The sequence below is a fragment of the Pelobates fuscus genome, chromosome 12 (genome assembly GCF_036172605.1).
Source record: "Pelobates fuscus isolate aPelFus1 chromosome 12, aPelFus1.pri, whole genome shotgun sequence".
Taxonomy (NCBI): Eukaryota; Metazoa; Chordata; class Amphibia; order Anura; family Pelobatidae; genus Pelobates; species Pelobates fuscus.
The window spans coordinates 98317473-98337979 of NC_086328.1; the positions used below are offsets into that span (position 1 = coordinate 98317473).

A 20507-nucleotide genomic window follows, 5' to 3' on the forward strand; every position below is an offset into this window, starting at 1 on the left:
TTATTAGGCATATCTATCTTCTCCAGGATCCTAAACAGGTTTCTGAGCCCTGGTATATTATAGAATCCAAAGTGGCTCATTTGGACAAATTACAACATTCTATGTGGACAATTACAAGGACCACTCTTATGAATTCACCCCTAACCAGCTCGTTGATATTATCTCAGACTCTGGAAGAATGGCTTTATATCAAGAAAAAATTAGGCATAAATAATCTTATACCTAAAACATGTACACTTGATATATTGGAAATTCTGATAGAAGACTTCTCGTTAAAGTATTGGAATAATGTTGATAAACTTAGGATTGCAGATATTATGCAGGGAGATAAAATTTTACCTTTCCAAATCATTATAGATACTCTCCACATTCCACGTGGAGAAATCTTTACTTACCTTCGCTTAAAAAATGTCATCTATAAAAACGTTATTAAAACATCTAATATATTTGCAAAGAAATTGGAATTTATATTTCGTAGTCAATCTATCAGAAAGATCTCGTCTGTTGCAGCGTCCTTGTTGGAGCTGCTTAAAGAATCCCCTCATAGACTGATTAAAACGTGGGAATTAGAATTAGATTTGCAGATTTCTGTAGAAGAGTGGAATTCCTCTCTAAGTCTGGTAAACAAATATATACACTGCCTTAACTTGTCTGAGTGCCATTTTAAAGTTCTATATAGATGGTACTACACTCCAGCCAGACTGGCTAGAATATATGATTCTACTGATCCAACGTGTTGGAGATGTGGAAGTCAGCCAGGTACTTATACACATATATGGTGGACCTGTCCTGTTGTTAAATATCTATGGTCATGGGCTTTTAATATTTTTACAGCTATGACGACAAATAGAATTGAGGAGAATGCCGCTTCGGCCCTCTTACATCTAAATCTGATTTTCAATTTCCAGAAGGAAGTTTGTTTTGCCATTCATTGCTTAGTCGCTGTTAAAATTATAATTGCGAGACATTGGAAATCATCAAAGCCGTTTGATAAGCGGCTACTGATCGATCAGGTCATGTTTCAAATGTCAATGGAATATGAGCTGATCAACAATTCGACTTTTATGTCGAAGAGGAAACAATGGTATAAAGATTGGTTAAAAAAATATAAGGGTTTATTTGGACATCCTTCTATCTAGACAGTTTTTTATATCTGTATTCTATTGTGATATATATGTTGGTTTTACTAAGTGATAAATCAAATAGAATATAAAATAGATGTGGAGATATATAGACTAATGTCGAAGAAAATAATTGAATAATTGCTCTAAATTATGTGCTCTAAATTTTGGTGACGGTTCTTGTCTTTTATTTTGTTTTAAGTGTTATTTTATGCTGGTTCCTAGGTGATTATTGTGATAATATGTTTTTGTATAATGCCAAATAATGTGTAATAATTTATCTAAATATTTATTTGTTTGTAACATTATATCCGAATTGAATCTCTTAGGCCCAGCATAATTGTCTTTCATTGTGAAAAAGGAAAATGCTTCAATAAAAATTTATTAAAAAAAAATAAAATAAACTGAAACAAGATAAACAGAGTCAAAATCACTGATTAGCGAATTAAATGTACTGAGAAAACATGAATCCTCATCGTAAATACTGACAGTGTAATATCCCAGATAGTGGGAAAAACCTGAATCCCCATCATAAAATACTGACGGTACCATATCCCAGATAAACCCCAACTCCCCCCTAACCAACCTAGCCCAGGAGACCAGGTGAATAAACAACAAGTCAGTCAAACCAACAAACAACAAGGGGAGGGAGAAACAGGGAGGGAAATATAATATCCTGTCATTAATAAAATTAAGATTATATTTACACTAAAGCTAGTATAATCTACAATTTTATAGCATGACAGGAGGCTTCATATTTGTTGTTTTATTGATCGCACAGCAAAGACCAAAGAAACACGATCCACTGTACCTACCTAAATTCTGCGAAGATAGCTCCTTGTAACCGGCAGGGAAGTGTATGATGTCTTGGAGAAAAACACCCGCCATGTCGGTACCTGAAGTCGCAGTGTTACGGACTGAAGTGAACCGAAAAAACCTATACGCCCCGCCAATGCCAACCACAACCAAGCGGTACATGAAGGGTGGGAAAAAGGGAAGAACCATTTAAACAAACGGTGACGTCGAACACCGCCTAAAGGTGGGAGCCCTACCAAAGTAAGTATATGAACCTCGGGTCCGACTAAGGCTGATAGGCAACTATGGTCCGAACCGTCGAACCCATCTGAAAGAAAAACAAGGTATAATAACGGAAATAAATCCAGAATCCGTGAATGGGCAAAACCCGACAGAACCCACCATGAGAGCATGACAAAAATGTGTGTACCCCCTGGGGAGATGGATACCTGTCCTCAGGAATCGTAAAGGGAATTCTAAGCAGAGCGAGACCCGTCGACAACAGTCGTACGCGCTACCTAATTAATATGGCAGTCCCTGGTAATAAAGTGACCGAACAATACCCGAACCCTGTAAAAGCGGTAACAAAATTAGGAGATCTGTACCAGACCCAACTATGTCAGCGTCGCCATGCAGACCAAAGTCTCACAATCCCCAAGATCAAATGAGCAAGGGTCCAGGGAATCCAGGAACTAGGTTCGACTCTGCCGAAGCGGAGATCATAATTCCAAAGTACCAGCAGACCGAGGCACCTGTAGAAAGGTCCTGAGACCAAACAAACTGAGAAGACTTGTCCGCGTCTCCGTGTCGAGCATTCCTGGGGGGAAGCGTCCATCGCTGAGCAAATGGGTCCATCATCCAGCCGAACTGGTCGGGGCCTGATCGGTCCTCCTCCATGGACCAAAGTCTTGATACCGGGTCCTCCCAGAGAAAACTATTCCATACATACGAGAACTCGGGCAGAGGAGAGCGTAGGAGGCACCCCATTGCATCCAATCCACTCTCCAGGACTCCACTCCTTGAGATGTAGAGGAGGTCGATTTTTCCCTGGTTGAAAACGAAATCCAGCGACTCGAACAAGGGAAAACGCAGGGAGCGTCTGACCTTTTGGTCTGGGAGGTACCTCGCAGGGGGTCCGGCAAGCCCGTCCAGGTAGACCGTACAGCAAGATGTCCTATATCGATGAAGAGTCGCGTCCGGGTCCCAACGCGTGGAAAACGAGAAAGATCTCTTCAGATAGTTCTGGTAATCCTGAATGTCCTTAATTCCTCCCAACCTGCCAACCAGGTTGTATTGTCACCCAAATGACTGATGCACAAGATACCTATCTCACCAGGGAGAAAATAGAGGCCACCTTACCAGAACTAGGCCCCACGGTCCCTAGAAGTTTCTTGAGGGCCACGTCTAATTCAAAGTAACTAATGCAATTTGGACCGCTGGTGGTGCTTGGGATAAAGGGATCTGAGCCCCTCGGAGACTAATGCCGGGACTCCGAGGGGCTCAGATCCCTTTATCCCAAGCACCTCCTGCGGTCCAAATTGCGTTTAGGATAGGGTCGTCTGCCACCCCAGACTCGGGGCCCCGTCTGGAATGTCATCCGAAAGTGGAGGCAAGTGTGAAATTCCGGGTCAAGGGTCCAATCCCCTATAAAAGGTACGGGTTGGAGCTGATATAAGCCTCCGTCAAGTATTTCCATGTAAAAAAGGACACATCTTATACTTCCTCGTATGTTCCGCTAGCACAACTCACTTGTGTAGCGGAGAACAATTGGCTTGCCAGTGCGGACTTAATAGTATAGGCACTGCAGTGGACCACACTCAGGATCTCCTGAATACTAGACCGGTGCTTAACCAGCAAAACCGCAGTGCCCTATCGGGGTCTAAGTCTGGGTTTGCAGCTACTTTGTTCGGGAGCCCGGCTGGGAATACCGCTCGAATTATCCTGCGGGCTTCTCAAGGGGCCCAGAAACGCACCGATGGTGCTAGGTGATCGGGCAGAGACCATTTCAAAGAAACCAGGTGAGCAATGGATCGAGGGTCGAACAGGGGTTCGTTTAAGGCGATCCACGAGACAACCTCTTCTTCCACGGTCGTCGGGGCACCTGTAGTGGACTTTGTTCTACATCTCATTGTGCCACTAGGGGCCATCATCATAATCCACACCCCCATCGTTCTCTCCCTCCGAGGGGAACCGGTCCGCCCACCATTCCACTAGGGCGGCCATGGTGGTGGGGGGTGTTACGGGGACCTTCACCCCTGCGCCAAATAGGCAGTGAGGAAACGCGTCAAGTGAGGAAGAATTTTGGACTTTTATACAGGACTGGTTTTATAGTGTATTATTCACTTTTTACTTATTGTATTAAAGTATATATAATTTTTAAACCATCCAGTCATTTTTTTTGTCTTCCTTCCTATTTAACCCCTTAAGGACCAAGCTTCTGGAATAAAAGGGAATCATGACATGTCACACATGTCATGTGTCCTTAAGGGGTTAATACTGCTTTGCTGCTATACCTGGGTCCACTATATCCCGAGGTGGGGATTATTCCACCTGAAATTCTCCAAACTAGAGCAGGTCGTTGCTCTAGTATATAAATCCATAGACGGGGATTATTCCGTCCAAGCTCTTAACACCGAGCTGATATAGCTCCTCAAAGTGTGAGTGTGAATATAACACCTTTGTTCTTGTGGAATTATATCGTTCATACATACTGTACCATTATTTGTATTTTTGTTTCTCCTTTTTTTTAAGTTACTCCGCTGGCCAGTATTTCTACTAAACGTATGTACAATTTCTGACCTTTAGCGCTGTTCACCTTTCTATTTTATCTGTCCATTTATCACAAGGTAGAGGGAACACCTTGTTGGTGAACTGCTGCTCACCCTTGAGAAGAGAGCGCTTATTACCCTTTTGCATTTAATAGCACATAATACACTTCTGTGTAACTGTACGTAACCTTCTTCTGTGTAACTGTACATAACACTCTTCTGTGCAGCCGTACATAACATCCTTCTGTGTAACCGTACCAAACGCTCTTCTGTGAAACTGTACATAACATTCTTCCGTGTAACTGTACATAACATTCTTCTGTGTAACTGTACATAGTATATTATTGTGTAACTGAACATAGCATTCTTCTGTGTAACTGTACATAGTATATTACTGTGTAACTGTACATAGCCTTCTACTGTGTAACTGTAGATAGCATTCTTCTGTGTGACTGTACCTAGCATTCCATGATTGTGTAACTGTAGATAATGCACTTCAGTTAAATAGAGCCTGACACTCCGTAAATAGTGAACTTGCATATTGAGTACACCTGTAGTCAGGAAACTCACCAACTGAGTTACCTCACAAGAGGTGCTCCATTGGTCAATATGATAAAACAGAGCACTGAAAGCAATCATCTGAACAAACAAAAAGGGGGGTATAAGTGGTAAAACTGCTAGTTGTGCCTGTAAACCTTGATGGGTTGTGCACAGCTCTATATAGCATGCCTGTGATCTATATCATCCACTATGGTTCCCAGTAGCCTAACCGGCCAGCCACATGGGGCACAAAGCCAGGACAGCCTGAGGGTGCAATGCGCCCAAGTCATAGCTGAATCCCAGTCAAAGTTACAGCACATGTGCCTGCCATCGACGGAACAAATGCGGTAAGTCTGGTAACTGGCCGGCCCCGCCCCCACCCGACCATGCGGTCGCGGGGAAGTTGATGCTTGGGGCTGCCACACTGCATGGGAAGGTAACCACCCCCCCACCCACGCCGCGGGAGCAGTTATACCGCAAGCGGAAGCGTGGGTCGGGTGGAAGCAGAGGATTTTGCTCGGCGGACGGAGCCGGCGGGCAGGATCCAACACGTGGGTCCGCTGGAGTATTACTCCGGGGTCCCGGCAGTTGGCAACGGAAAGCAGTCGGAGGACCGCTTTCCGGCAGGCTGCAAAATGGACGAAAAGTGAAAGGGCAAAGCCATCTGGAAAAAGTAGAGGGAGGGAGGGAAAAAAGGAAACCCCCACCCCCAAACGATCCCCAGACAGGGTGGCCCAAATCAGGAAAATGCAGAAAAGTCATAAGAGAAAATATATCCCTACAGCAAAAAAGTAGGGACAGAAAAATACAATCTAAATAAATAAATCATAATGGCAGTAGGAAGGTAAACACATTCTACACAAATAAATCCCTACAGCCATAAGAATGAAAATGCAGAAAAACAGAGTAAATCAATCAAGCAATCACTACAGCACTAAGCAGGTAGGTGTAGAAAATACAGTATAGCTAAATAAATAAATAAATAAATCCCTACAGCACTAAGTAGGCAGACGCAAAAATACCCTCTAAACAAATAAATCAATACAGTAATAAACATATAAATACAGTAAAATATCCACAACCACCCATATATAACAGGAGGCAGTGGTACTCTGACCTGTACTGACTGCGGAGCAGCAAAGAAAGAGGAAATAGTTAGTTGGGAGAAGCCTTTTATAGATTCCTGATTTTTTTTTTGTCTCTGGTGTTTTTATCTCTATGTTAATGTTCTGCTGTGGAGTTCTAGTAAAGAGAGACTTAAGCAAATGTGAAGCCTCCTGTCATGCTATAAAATTATGTTTTGTGAGCATTTATTTTGTAACCAATAAGGAATTAATTTAGTGATTTCTATTAGCCAGCAAACTGTTGAGTTTTTTTAATTGTTAATAATGGTCTACGCATGTTCAATAAACTCCTCCCAAATATTATTTACCTACAAACATGTTTTTCAATTTTATGTTACAGGGGAAGTTATATACAATAAGACCGATGAAGCTGGATGCCATTTCTATGCCATCTGCAATGAAGAATGTAAACCTGATAGGTTCCAGGGACCATGTCCAACGACAACTCTTTCACCTCCCACTTCCACCACTCCAGTGCCAACAACATCCACAACTACTACTAAATTTACAACACCAAAGACACTGCCAACATCCACAACTGAGATATCGACTACTATGTCTACAACATCAAAGACACTGCCAACAACCACACATCAGACAGCAACTACAGTCAAGACTACAACCACATGTGAAGTTTGTCCTCCCATACATGTAAGAGGATTTATTATAAATGATATCTATTTAAATTATAGCTATAGCTCTACAGATCTCTACTTATATAACACTAGGTTGCAAATATATTACATAAGAGCAAGTAGTAACATTTTCATAAATTCTAATTGTCTAAGTGTCTCTAAATTCTAATATTTGAGGCTGCCTCTAAGTAGCAGTTAGTTTTACTTGCACATTGTGTGAGCTAGACCGTTAGTCTAGGGCACCTTTAGGGTACAGATGTAGAGTTTCTCTGAGGGGCTTATCACAGGCTTTTTCTCAAGCAGTAGCACTCCCTGTTTTGAGAGATATCCTCTTATCTGTGTACATTATATGCCCTAGTAGGCAGTATACACTACTAGAGGCACCTCTGGATATTGGTGCATCTTACACTACTCTAATATCTGTATATGTAAAGGATCTATATACTCCATTATAGGATTCTTTTTACTCTGGGTATACCCCTTTGATACAGTTGCCTGCATTAGTGACTACAGTCTTTCTTTGCTCCCTGTGCCACCACAACCACTGTGAGGCAGCCTAAATCCCTGTCTATTTATTTATATAATGCTTGTGACTCCATGCCAATATCTTGGCTTTATCTCTATACCATATATATAAGCAGTCCCCACTTTACTTACCTACAGACGACCACTAATAATCCAGATATTCCTACTCTGGATATACTTCCTACATTAGAGCATTTAGGGATGTTCACTTATTGGTAACTTGCTTTACCAATTTTTACTGTATTTTTTTCTTGCTTTCTAATAAAGGTTTAACCCCCTCTCCCCCCTTTTTTCTTTATGTGACATTTACACTAAGAGGTATACATTTTCTGAGAGAGAATTTGGACTACACCCAATATATGTGAGTGTCTCTCCATTTTTTTTATCTCTCCTATTTTTGTTCTGATCTCAGTTGGGGTTAAGCCCCTTATACCTCTTGTAACCTATTCCAGAGCTTGTGGTGTTGGCTATTCCAACACCGTACATTCTCTTTCTCTTTATCACACTTTACACATACATCATTTCAGCAAATAAAATGCCTTAGGGGTCCAGCTAGCTGTGGTTATTACTTAAATAATTTTGAAACACACCAATAATTATATTTATAATTTATTTATATAGATAATAGATAAGAAAGTTAGTTTGTATGAATTGAATTTGGTGAATACATTCTGTCTCCTTTTATAGACAAATGAAACCTGGTTGATAAACAACTGCACAGTTGCCACATGCCAAGGGAACAATGTTGTCACAATTGAGCCAGTTTCATGTCCACCAGTAGAAACATTGACCTGTACAAATGGCTTCCCACCTGTCAAGGTGTTAAGTTCTGATGGATGTTGTTACCATTATGAATGCCAATGTAAGTGGAGTGAAAAACCAGGAAAGCAAGAAGAAAACACTGGGCTTTAGTGCCCAGTGGGTACAGTTCCTACTTTGTATTTTATTTTGGTGTTCTGACAATGCTGAAAATGAATTCCATTTCCCAAGAACACAAATCTTTTTTTCCCAACTCCCTTCTCTTCTGGTTGTTTTGGGAAAGTGATTATGCCAGGATAAGATATCAAATTGCACACTGACTGAGTAACTTAAAATACACTACTTGGGAGCAAGAAATACATAATTGTGTGGCTGGTGGTATAGATCTCCTAGTTCTCTTGGTGTGTTCCTTTGTTCAGCCCTTGTGAGTAGAAGATCCTTAAGATGAATGATGGATGAAGTGTAATGGTATTTGTGGAGCCTTGAAAATCTTGTAATGTTCTTGTAAATATCTGTTTTTCAATTAATGGCTGTATGTAGTATTCAGATAGTTTTATTCCAATCAATTTTTCATTTACATGGTATTTATATACCAAACTTTATTTTCTACCAGGGCATTACAATTTTTCCTGGAAGGAGCCATTAACATGTACAGAGCAGAGTAAATGATGAGAACCGCACTCAGTCCCAACGGCCAAGGGTGCTCCAGAGCAGGACCAGCAATCCCAATACAATAATCCAAGAAGAAAAAACTCACAGGCACTCCAACTTCAAGCCGCAGGCAGATTTATTATGACAGAATGCAACGCAACGCAACGTTTCGACCGGAAAGGTCTTTTTCAAGCTGACACCACATGGTGCAAAATGTGCTTATATAACAAACACTAACAACTAAGAAATCAATCAATCAATTACTGCGAATTAGTAGAAATTCCTAATTGATGAAAAGGTAATTTAAAAAGGCATTGTAAAAGAAACAAATATCAAATGTGAAATATTACAATATATACATAAATCAGATCAATAATGCACACTATATCATTAACTTCATACACACAAGACATGACTCATTCTATGATCATATTAATGCTAGGAATTCTAGAATGTATATATATAGGATAACCTATTCTGCCATGAGTATTCCCTGGTTACAACTACTATGCCCATAGAGGAGAGAAAACAAGAAAACCGCAAATAAAAAGAGTAAATACATGCAGCGTATCCTCCATGGTATCCAAACGTAACCCACTTCCAGGTCTGTGAACCGCACGTGACGTCATTGGAACGCACGTGCGAAATCCTCCTCCGAACGGATTGGCTGGAGGACCAAACATAACATTGTTCTGTGTTCAATTCACCATTGCACAGCCCACATAGTGGAGTATGTTCACTCTGCCACATCACTATCCCAAAGTAAATCTTCACAGCACATCCTAATCATTCAGGCATGTTGTATGGCACAGATCAGGAAAATAAATCTATTATATAGTTACTTCATTGAAGCACTGACTACTTGAGAGTTCCATATGTGGATATTAGATACTCCCTTTTTTTTCTCACATAGATTAGCGATGGATTCCTTATGCCTATATAGTCTCTGTCCTTATATGTACAGACTCTTATGTTCCATATGGGAATTCACGGTCCCTTTATTTCCGTCACTGTCTCTTTTTTTATTTCACTTTTTTTATTTAACTTTTGCTAGGGATAGGGGTTTGACTTTTGAGGTCTGTACCTTTAACCTGGAATAATGTCGACTGTGCCTATGAATGAGAGAATATAGTTAGACTATATAGTCTCCGTCCTTATATATACAGTCTCTTATGTTCCATATGCGAATTCACTGTCCCTGTATTTTCTTCGCTGTCTCCTTTTTTATTTTTTGCTAGGTATAGGTGTTTGACTTTTGAGGTCTGTACCTTTAAAATGGAATTGGCTTTTATTTGGTATGATGATTATTCTAAGTGTCCATCTCTGGTATTCCTATATGAATAACTATTACCCCTGTTTATTTACATTGATTTATATTGTATATTACATCTAATAGATTTATTTTCCTGATCTGTGCCATACAACATGCCTGAATGATTAGGATGTGCTGTGAAGATTTACTTTGGGATAGTGATGTGGCAGAGTGAACATACTCCACTATGTGGGCTGTGCAATGGTGAATTGAACACAGAACAATGTTATGTTTGGTCCTCCAGCCAATCCGTTCGGAGGAGGATTTCGCACGTGCGTTCCAATGACGTCACGTGCGGTTCACAGACCTGGAAGTGGGTTACGTTTGGATACCATGGAGGATACGCTGCATGTATTTACTCTTTTTATTTGCTGTTTTCTTGTTTTCTCTCCTCTATGGGCATAGTAGTTGTAACCAGGGAATACTCATGGCAGAATAGGTTATCCTATATATATACATTCTAGAATTCCTAGCATTAATATGATCATAGAATGATTCATGTCTTGTGTGTATGAAGTTAATGATATAGTGTGCATTATTGATCTGATTTATGTATATATTGTAATATTTCACATTTGATATTTGTTTCTTTTACAATGCCTTTTTAAATTACCTTGTCATCAATTAGGAATTTCTACTAATTAGCAGTAATTGATTGATTGATGTCTTAGTTGTTAGTGTTTGTTATATAAGCACATTTTGCACCATGTGGTGTCAGCTTAAAAAAGACCTTTCCGGTCGAAACGTTGCGTTGCGTTGCATTCTGTCATAATAAATCTGCCTGTGGCTTGAAGTTGGAGTGCCTGTGAGTTTTTTTTTTTTTTCTTCTTGGATTAACATGTACAGAGACTAAATGAGGGTTAGGCAACCTTTGGGACTCCGGATGTTTGTTGTCTACATATCCACAACATCTGGATACTTTGTCAGTATTATTGCTGTAAGAGCATTATGGGAGATGTAGTTCACAGCATCTGGAGTGGTCATGGTTGCTCACACCTGGACTAGACTATCGATTGATGTTAATCTATATTGTGTTTAACTTTTGCAGGTGTCTGCAGTGGTTGGGGAGATCCTCATTACATCACTTTTGATGGAACCTACTACACTTTCCTAGAAAACTGCACTTATGTTCTTGTACAACAGATTACCCCCAAATTTGACAACTTCCGTGTTCTTGTGGATAACTACTTCTGTGATGCTGATGATGGTTTATCTTGCCCTCAGTCTATTCTAATTTACTACAATTCCAATGAAGTAGTTCTAACTAATATTCTGTACAATGAAAGAATGACCAACAGAGTAAGTGTGAGAAGTTACATAGTTACATAATAATATAGCTGAAAAAGACTCAAGCCCATTAAGTTTAGTTTTTAACATATATGTATTACTGCTGCTTATCCAAAATAATCTGAAGATCCCAATTTGATGTTATTTCAAATAGTGATTTACACATGAGGAAATACATTTTAACTGATCCAAACTGAAAGTCCGATTTTTCCCTGGACTATCAAGCTGTTGTCATGCATATTATTGTATCACTATTACATCCTTAAATATTCAGTGTAGCGGATCATGGGTAACCCAACCGGTTACCTCCGCTAGCTCCCTTCCTTCAGCCAGTCATGAACCACTTAAAATGTGCATATACCCATTTCTTACCCAGGGTAACTGGAAGAGACCTAGTTCGGGAGGTGTAACAACTTTATTGGCCACACACAGTTTTTATACAAAACCCAATGCAAGGGGTGTGCACCACACAATCCCAGTGTCCCCTCCCAGGGGTTTCAACGTGGCACTGGAGACCCCTGTTCCCGCAACCCAAGCACAGAGTTACCCACATCCAGTGACAGGGGGTCTTCTTCCCAGGATGCTCAGCACCTGGGAGTCACAGCGCAGGAAAAGCCCCTGCCTATTTGACTCCCAGTTACAGAGGGTCCACCCACCCCAACCATTGTCCCCAAATGATGTCCACACCAACCCCAGGGACCCCCATAACAATACCCATTGTAAACAGTGTCTGTTCACAGGGTCCCTGTGTGAAACCAGGTAAGGGAAATGTCTCCTTTCGAGATATGAATGCTCCCCCTGGTTGGCGCTCATCTTTGCGAACGGCGACCACCATGGGAAGCACTCATTATTTACTTCCCATGCGGTTTCACATTTATGTTGCGAGTTGTTAGCATTCTAATTGATTGGTGTGAACATTCCAATAAGCACTGGGGAAGTCCCCGTTCGTGAACCAAACCCGGTGGGAAGCAGTTCACGAATGGATGGCGTTCATCTATACAAACTGGCAGCCACTCAGGGAATGGCATGCGTTAAGGCTTACCTTGCAGTTTGGGCATCAGGTCGCGGTGAGAACGTTCTAATTAGCATTCTAAATGGTTTATTGGGGTGGTCCCTGTTCAGGAGGCATATGGATTCCCTTTGTGGAGGCACTCCCGAATGGGGAGCAGGCATTTTGAACAAATACACAGTGTATTACACATAATAAAGACAGGGGGAATATACTAACAGCCGGGGTTACATCACACAGCTGCCCTTTAACCACTAGCCAGCATACACGGTCTAATCCCCAACTAATCGGCTTGTGGATGTCCGAGGGAGGGCTCAAAGATCACTTCTCCAGTTCTGTCTGTCTTGACAACCCATTGGTGTTCCCATTTTGCCCACCTGGTCGGTAATGGATGGTGGAGTCATATGGTTGGAGTGCCAGGCTCCATTGTAACAGCCTGGCCTTGTCTCCTGCGACACGGTTAAGCAACACCAATGGGTTGTGATGTGTGAGCATGGTGAATTGCTGTCCATGAATGTAGGATTGTAGCTTTTTGAGTGCCCACACCACCGCCAGACACTACTTCTCAATGGTGGCATAGCTTACCTCCCTGGGTAGTAGCTTCCTGTTGAGGTTAGCTACTGGGTGTTCTCCATCATCGTCCCCGACCTGGCTCAGCACCGCTCCTAATCCAAACATAGAAGCATCTGTGTGGATGAGAAAACGTTTGCAGAGATTAGGAGCAGCCAGGACAGAGGCATTTATCAGGGCGTTCTTCAGGGCTTGGAACGCCTGCTCATACTCTGGAGCACAGTTTTCCTGTCTGGCTAGGTTGTTTCAGGTCAGGTCGGTGAGGGGCTTGGCTATGGCACTGTAGTTGGAGACAAATTTCCGATAGTATCCAGCGGTCCCTAAGAAGGCCAACACCTGGGTGTTTGTGTGGGGACGGGCCAGTTCACCACTGCCTCAACCTTGGCTGACCTGGGTTTCTGCTTCCCACACCTGACCCAGTGGTTCAGGTACTGTACCTCGGCCATTCCTACGTTGCATTTACTGGGCTTGAGGGTTAGTTCTGCCTTCTTAATACAATCTAGTACCACTCCTACATGTGTGTCAGGTGTTCCTCCCAAGTGTCGCTGTATATGGTTTGCACAGGCATAATCCTGGAGGCCATCCAACAGCCGGTCCACCATCCTTTGGAAAGTGGTTGGGGCATTCTTCACCCCGAATGGCATGACCTTGAATTGGTACAGGCCAAAGTGGGTGCCGAAGGCTGACTTGGGGACAGCATCTACCACAAGGGGAATCTGCCAGTACCCCTTGCATAAGTCTATCGTGGTGAGGCATCCCCCTGAGCCATCCTTTCTAGGAGCTTGTCAATGCAGGGCATGGGTTATGCATTGGAGACCGTCTTGTCATTTAGCCTCCTGTAGTCCACACAGAACCAAGTGATTCCATCCTAATTCGGGACCAGGACTACTTGGGAGGCCCAAGGGCTCTGGAACAGTTTGATCACCCCCAGTCGGAGCATCTCCTGGATCTCCTGCTGCATATTTTCCTGGACCACCTTCAGTATCCAGTATGGGGTCTGCCTCAGATGTTTCTGGTCGGGAGTCTCCACCCGGTGGGTGGCTAGTGGGGTACAGCCTGGCATGCTTCATGAGGTCTCCCTCTTTGCAGCCAACAGGTGCCTCACTTGCAGGTGCTCCTGCTTGGTCAGCCGGTCCCCCATGTGGACCTTGTCTATGGACCCTGCTTGAGCTCCATGCTCCAGGAGATCAGGCAGGGGAAGATTATTATAATCTTCCAAGGCAGGCGCATATATAGCAGTGACCTCCTCGTTCTGCTCGTGGTATGACTTCAGCATGCTAACATGAAACATGCGAGTAACTCATGTACCCGAGAATGCCGGACCTGTTTCAGACCCAAAACCTTCTGACCGACTTGAAAGCTATGGTCCCTGGCTCCCTTATTGTACCAGGTGTGTGGGTGCCTCTGAGCCGCCTGGAGGTTCCCACGCACCAGATGAGTGAGCTCCTCCAGCCGATCTCTAAACTACAGCACATATGGGACAATGGGGGTCCCTTCCTGCTCCCCCTTTCCCTCCCCCGTGCTCCCTGACAAGTTCTAGGGGCCCCATCACCCTCCGACCGAACATCAGTTCAAATGGGTTCCAACGCCGTCCGCTGTGGCTCCGCCCCCTTTAATGACACAGCATGTGCACGTCGATGTTCTGACGCTAGTGATGTCATTGCATCGCGTGCGTGCCAACGTCATGACGCAAAGGCCTGGCCTGGTATACGTTTTCTTTCACATCCTGTGTGTTGGGTCTCTAAGGATTCCTGACAGGGAGAACCCTGTGGATTCCTGGAGCACCCCCCAATAGTAGGCGAAATTAAGATGTGGCAGGAATCTCTCCCAGTCTTTGTGAGTCGTGGCAAAGGTACTGAGCATCTGCTTCAATGTGCCATTGAAGCGTCGTTCGCACAGGCCATTGGTCTATGGGTGGTATGGGGAACTCAGGATCAGTTTAATGCTGCATAACCTCCACAGCTGGTGGGTTACCTCGGCAGTACACTGGGTGCCCTGATCTGAGACGATCCCTCAGGAAAAACCCATCCGGGAGACCACTCGCATCAGGTCAAGGCAGCTGCCTCTGGGTATCGAGTTGCATAGTCCACAATGGTCAGAATGTATTTCTTTCCAGAGGGACTAGGCTTAGCCAGAGGGCCTATGATATCGACAGCTACTCTGCCAAAGGGATCTTCAGTGATGGGTGGTATGGAGAGTGACCTTGTGCTGGTCGCCCCACTTCCCCACCTTCTGGCAGTCATCGCAGGACTGACAGTATCGCTTCATGTCCTGGGAGATACCAGGCCAGAAAGGCTTTGGGTGCGTCGGACGTGCGGCCGACCCTGTCCCAAATGCCCTGCTAGGGGGATATCGTGAACTATCTTCAGTAGCTCCTTTCGATACTTCCTGGGTATCACCAACTGTTTGGTGGTGGTAGGAGCAGTCCCTGGCTTTCCTTTTTCTACCAGGTGATGCAGTAACATGAACCCACTCCTTATCCAGCCCAGCTTAACTAGTGGCTCCCCAATTTCTACAGGAATCCAGTGAAGGGTCGGACACTACCTCCCTCCCAAACTCGGTAGGGGTGTCGGGGTAGGCGAAAGGCCACGGGGAATAGGGTGAAGAGGGCTGGCACGGGGTTGGGTGCTCAGGGGATGCCTATGGGAAATCGGGGCAAGAGGATGGTTGCGTGTGCCTACCTGAACCTCAGAGTGTGAGCGGTCCTGGGTGGTGCGGGCTTGCTGACAGGTCATCACTGGATAGGCCTCCGCAGTTTCGCTGGTGGGGATGTAGGTCATTGCCCAGCAGCACGTCGGGGTCCCTGTGTGAAACCAAGCAAGAAAAATGTCTCCTTTTAGGATACAAATGCTCTCCCTGGTTGGCGCTCATCTATGAGAACCCAGGGATGCACTCATTAATTACTTCCCTTGCAGTTTCACACTTATGTTGAGAGTTGTTATCGTTCTAATTGATTGGTGTGAACATTCCAATGGGCACATCCAGGGGAACATTCCTGGATGGCGTTCGTCTATATGAACTGGTGGCCTCCCAGAGGACGGCACGCGTCAAGGCTTCCCTTGCGGTTTAGGGCATCAGGTTGAGGCGAGAACGTTCTAATGAGCATTCTAAATGGATTATTGAGATGGTCTTTGTTTGGGAGGTGAATGGATTCCATTCGTGGAGGCACTCCTGAATGGGGTGGAGGCAATTTGCACAAATACACAGTGTATTACACATAATAAAGACAGGGGAATACACGAACAGCCGGGGTTCCATCACATTCAGTTTTTTTTTCTCTCAGAAAAGCATCTATATGTTTTTTTAAATCCATACTGAAGCTGATAAAACATCTTAGGCAGATAATCTCATATCTTTATTTTTTCATACTATAAAGAACCCTTTCCTCTGCTGTTGGTTGAAAATCTCATCTGTACATGGGTGACATCTTGTCCTTTGAACAGTCTTGTTTAAGAACAGGTTACCTGTATATGTCTCAATAATGTTATCATATCACAATGAAGATCTTTCTTCAAAAGAAAACTATTTCACATTTTCTAGTCTTTCTTCATAATTATAATCTTCACTTCCCCAAATTAATTTTGTAGGTCACCTCTGCACTCCTTCTAGTTCCATAATATCCTTCTTTAAAATATATCCTCAAAATTGTACTGCATATTCAAAGTGGGGTCTTACAATACATGTTTAAAGAGGTAATATAATATGAATTAAAAAATACCTCTTTGATGCCTGACAATACCTAACTGACCTTAGAAATTGTTGCATGATATAGAAAATCATTGCTTTATTAGTTATCTATAACTTTTACAAAGTCCTTTTCGTTTATTGTTTTCCTTAACTTACGATGTAGGGTATTAGTTTCTTGTGCATTTTTATTTCCAAAATGCATCATTTTGCATTCATCTAAATTAAATCTCATCTGCCACTTGGCTTCTCTGACCCCTAATTATCTCAGTCCCCCTATTTGAAAAGCTTAATATACTCATTGTATGTCATTAGAATGTATCATTGCAACATTCACTTTGCATTGATATTTTGTACCTAATGTTTTCCTACATAATTTTGCAAAGATTTATTTATAAATGGTGAAGAAGATTGTTCACTCCTGTACCTTGTCCTGCAGATTAGATTCAATGAAAATTGGGTAACCCCAGGATTCACCCAGAATGGTATTTCTATCACCAGCACTGGTATCAACACGATTGTTGAGATTCCAGAAATCAGAGCCTACATCTCATTTAGTGGATTGATCTTCGCAATCAAAATACCATTTAGCTTATTTGGTTACAACACAGAAGGGCAGTGTGGTATGTATGATTTGGTTTCTGCTTTTGTTAAGTAGCAATTGTAAGACAATTGTATCTGTTACTGTAATTCTGTTATATGTCTTTTGTAATTAACATTATGATTACTATATTCTATTTATTTTATGCAATACTTTATTTACATTTTATTTACAAGATTTAATTTCAATACAATAGAGTCTTAAACGATCTACAAAAATGCTACGTAATAGATGGGACTCAAAATTTAATTGCTATATTATTAATCTCCCAATTATAACACACAGGCACATGCTCCAACAATACCACTGAAGATTGCAGACTGCCTAATGGTAGAATTATCTCTGATTGTTCTCAAATGGCTAACCACTGGAAGGTTAATGTGACTGATAAACCATATTGCAATGTACCACCTCCAAAGCCCACTCCACCGCCTGGCACACTAACAACACCACCACCAGTGTGTAAACCTTCCAGTCTATGTGATGTGATCTTAAGCGAGTAAGTGATATATGCAATTTTCTTATTATTGTTTTCTAATGGTATTATTTCATTTATTTACATTATTCGAGGTAGCTGGACCTCTTTCATTTGCCTTCCAATACTATGACTTTTGCATGTGTTTACAAATATTCAATACAGCGGTTATTTTGTTTCTCATTACATGTGTCATTTCAATCGACATAGCATGTAATTAATGCTGTAAACGTATTACACATTTTTATTAATTAAATCTCTTCCATTTCATTGCAAGTGTCTTTGCTGAATGCCACAAGATAATACCACCAAAGCCTTATCATGAAGGATGTGTCTTTGACGCCTGTCGCATTACCAATGATTCAGTGGCATGCTCTAGTTTAGAGATCTATGCCTCCTTGTGCACTGCCAATGGAGTTTGTGTGGACTGGAGACCGAAGACAGCAGGCCATTGCCGTAAGTAATATGGTGGATATTTTGAACCATATATACTCCTATAACTAGGTTGCTGTAGATGTTCATGTCTCTTTACTTGACAAATAAGGTGAAATCTTTAGAAAAGATAGCGGAGAGCCCTGAATATTAATTGCACTTGACTAAAAGGTAAAAACGGTTACTATTAACTTTTTTTTTTTTTTTTTTGCAAAATATAGCATTCAATTGTCCATCTGGAAAGATATACAATGCCTGTGGACCAATACATGCTCCTACTTGTGAAAACAGGTACAATCCTGCCTTTTGGGAGTATCAAATTAAGCTTTTGTGTGCTGACAAGAACATCAAAACAAAACAATTTTTTTTTTTTTTTTTTTTAAGATCAATAGGCAGTGTTGTCACTTAGCAGGATATGCCTCATATAGACAAAGTTGCACATAAAGATATGCATGATCTTTCTAGCAAAATATACCAGTACATTTGCCAACACATTTACAAAATATACTAACAGGGATATCACAAAGACCCCTTAATACATGTACAAAATTCATGTAAAAGCATATTTACAAATAAAGCAACTAACAGGAATAAGAAGAACAAAACATAGTTGAAAACACACTAAATGCCTGTTGTTTCACACATACACTCATGTACACAAACACACATGCGCACACACATACACAAATAGCCTGGCAATAAAAACTAAGTTTAATTGGTGTAAATTCCATACTTTTCATATAGGGAGGTACCAAATGATCGCAATGGGCTCACAGAAGGTTGCTACTGTCCATCTGGGACTAAGTTGTTCAACTCTTACACCGATGTCTGTGTTGCAAGTTGCTGTAAGTATTTTAAAATTACGAATGGCAGAAGCCAACAGAAAATCCTTCTATTTTTATCTTGAACAAACAGTCATATATTAATTTTTAAGTCAAATCTAGTAAATTGAATTCAGCGTTAGCAAATATGACCCAGCCATTTAAAAACATCTAATTTACATGGCATATGGAAACAAGGCCTTGCCTTGTATATACATGATAGACAGACAATAACAATATACTGTTGCTTGGTTCTCTCTTGACAATCTATTTACACTTTGCAAGCACACCATAACAATCCGGAAGTAAACATGGGTTCTTTTATATTGAAAGGAAGACAATCTCTTTTCAATTGTAATCATCACTTTTATCACATTGTTCTTTTTTATTCATCTGTAACTACAATATTTAAAATATGTTCAGTATACACATTTCTATTTTTTATTTTTTTAGCTTGTGTTGGACCTGATGGAATGCCCAAGAAGGTGTGTAACTTTGTATTATTTGGGAAAAGCACATTGTTGTAGAAGAGTTTGCAGTTACTTAATTACTCATTTGTTAATCAATTTAATTATTCTTCTTGCATATGCACCCTCCCCTATGTAGGATATCACTAAGTATAACCAGTAAACAGATTTGATAAGTACCCCGTGTTCAATTTGACACTTTAAAATTTTTTTTACAGCCTACAGAAACATGGACAAGCAACTGCCAACAATGTGTCTGTGAGGCCACCTCACTCACTGTACAGTGCAAACCAGTGCAATGTGCTGAACCTACAACCATAACCTGTGATAAAGAAGGGTACATTGTTGTACAGCTACCAGACCCAAATCAGCCATGCTGTATGATAAATGAATGCCGTAAGTAAAACAAAAATAATGTAACAATGGTATTAATTTGTATATTGTTGTCAATGATTCCATAACCTAACTTGCACAATACAGTGATTCAAAGTGCAAATCCTTTCTACTCACAGGCTGCAATAGCACTTATTGCTTGAACAAGGTGAAAAACTGTCCTCTTGGATTCGAAGCCGTTCCAATTATTTTGGAGAGAGATTGCTGTCCAACATATGACTGCAGTAAGTATTACTTTTCATTATCAGGAAACATATGTGGTTCTAAAAAGATACATAATAATTAAAGTACAATTATCTTGACTATAATTATTTGGCGTTACTGTAGAGAGCATCAGATTTTTAGCCAAAGTAATACTAAATGTGTATCTATAGAGTTTTCTTTGATTTATGAGTTTCTTTTTAACTACTTGGCCTTTACTATTATGCCATTGGTATAGAAGTGAAGACTGTATTTAAAGATACCATGAGTAGTGACTCTACTACCAATGTATGCACAGATATCCCAAAATTCATACACTCTATGTGCATGAAACATT

General features: G+C 41.5%; 1 protein-coding gene across 1 annotated transcript in view; it reads left to right on the forward strand.

Moving 5' to 3' along the window:
* Positions 1 to 20507, forward strand: part of LOC134578520 (mucin-5AC-like) — an 89317-nt gene that overhangs the window by 37013 nt on the left and 31797 nt on the right. Inside the window, exons 34-44 of the mRNA XM_063437504.1 lie at positions 6689 to 6999; positions 8196 to 8370; positions 11279 to 11529; positions 17220 to 17403; positions 17667 to 17880; positions 18134 to 18312; positions 18510 to 18579; positions 19033 to 19133; positions 19563 to 19594; positions 19795 to 19972; positions 20089 to 20193. Coding sequence (XP_063293574.1) covers positions 6689 to 6999; positions 8196 to 8370; positions 11279 to 11529; positions 17220 to 17403; positions 17667 to 17880; positions 18134 to 18312; positions 18510 to 18579; positions 19033 to 19133; positions 19563 to 19594; positions 19795 to 19972; positions 20089 to 20193 — 1800 coding nt within the window. The remainder of the gene's footprint in view (positions 1 to 6688; positions 7000 to 8195; positions 8371 to 11278; positions 11530 to 17219; positions 17404 to 17666; positions 17881 to 18133; positions 18313 to 18509; positions 18580 to 19032; positions 19134 to 19562; positions 19595 to 19794; positions 19973 to 20088; positions 20194 to 20507) is intronic.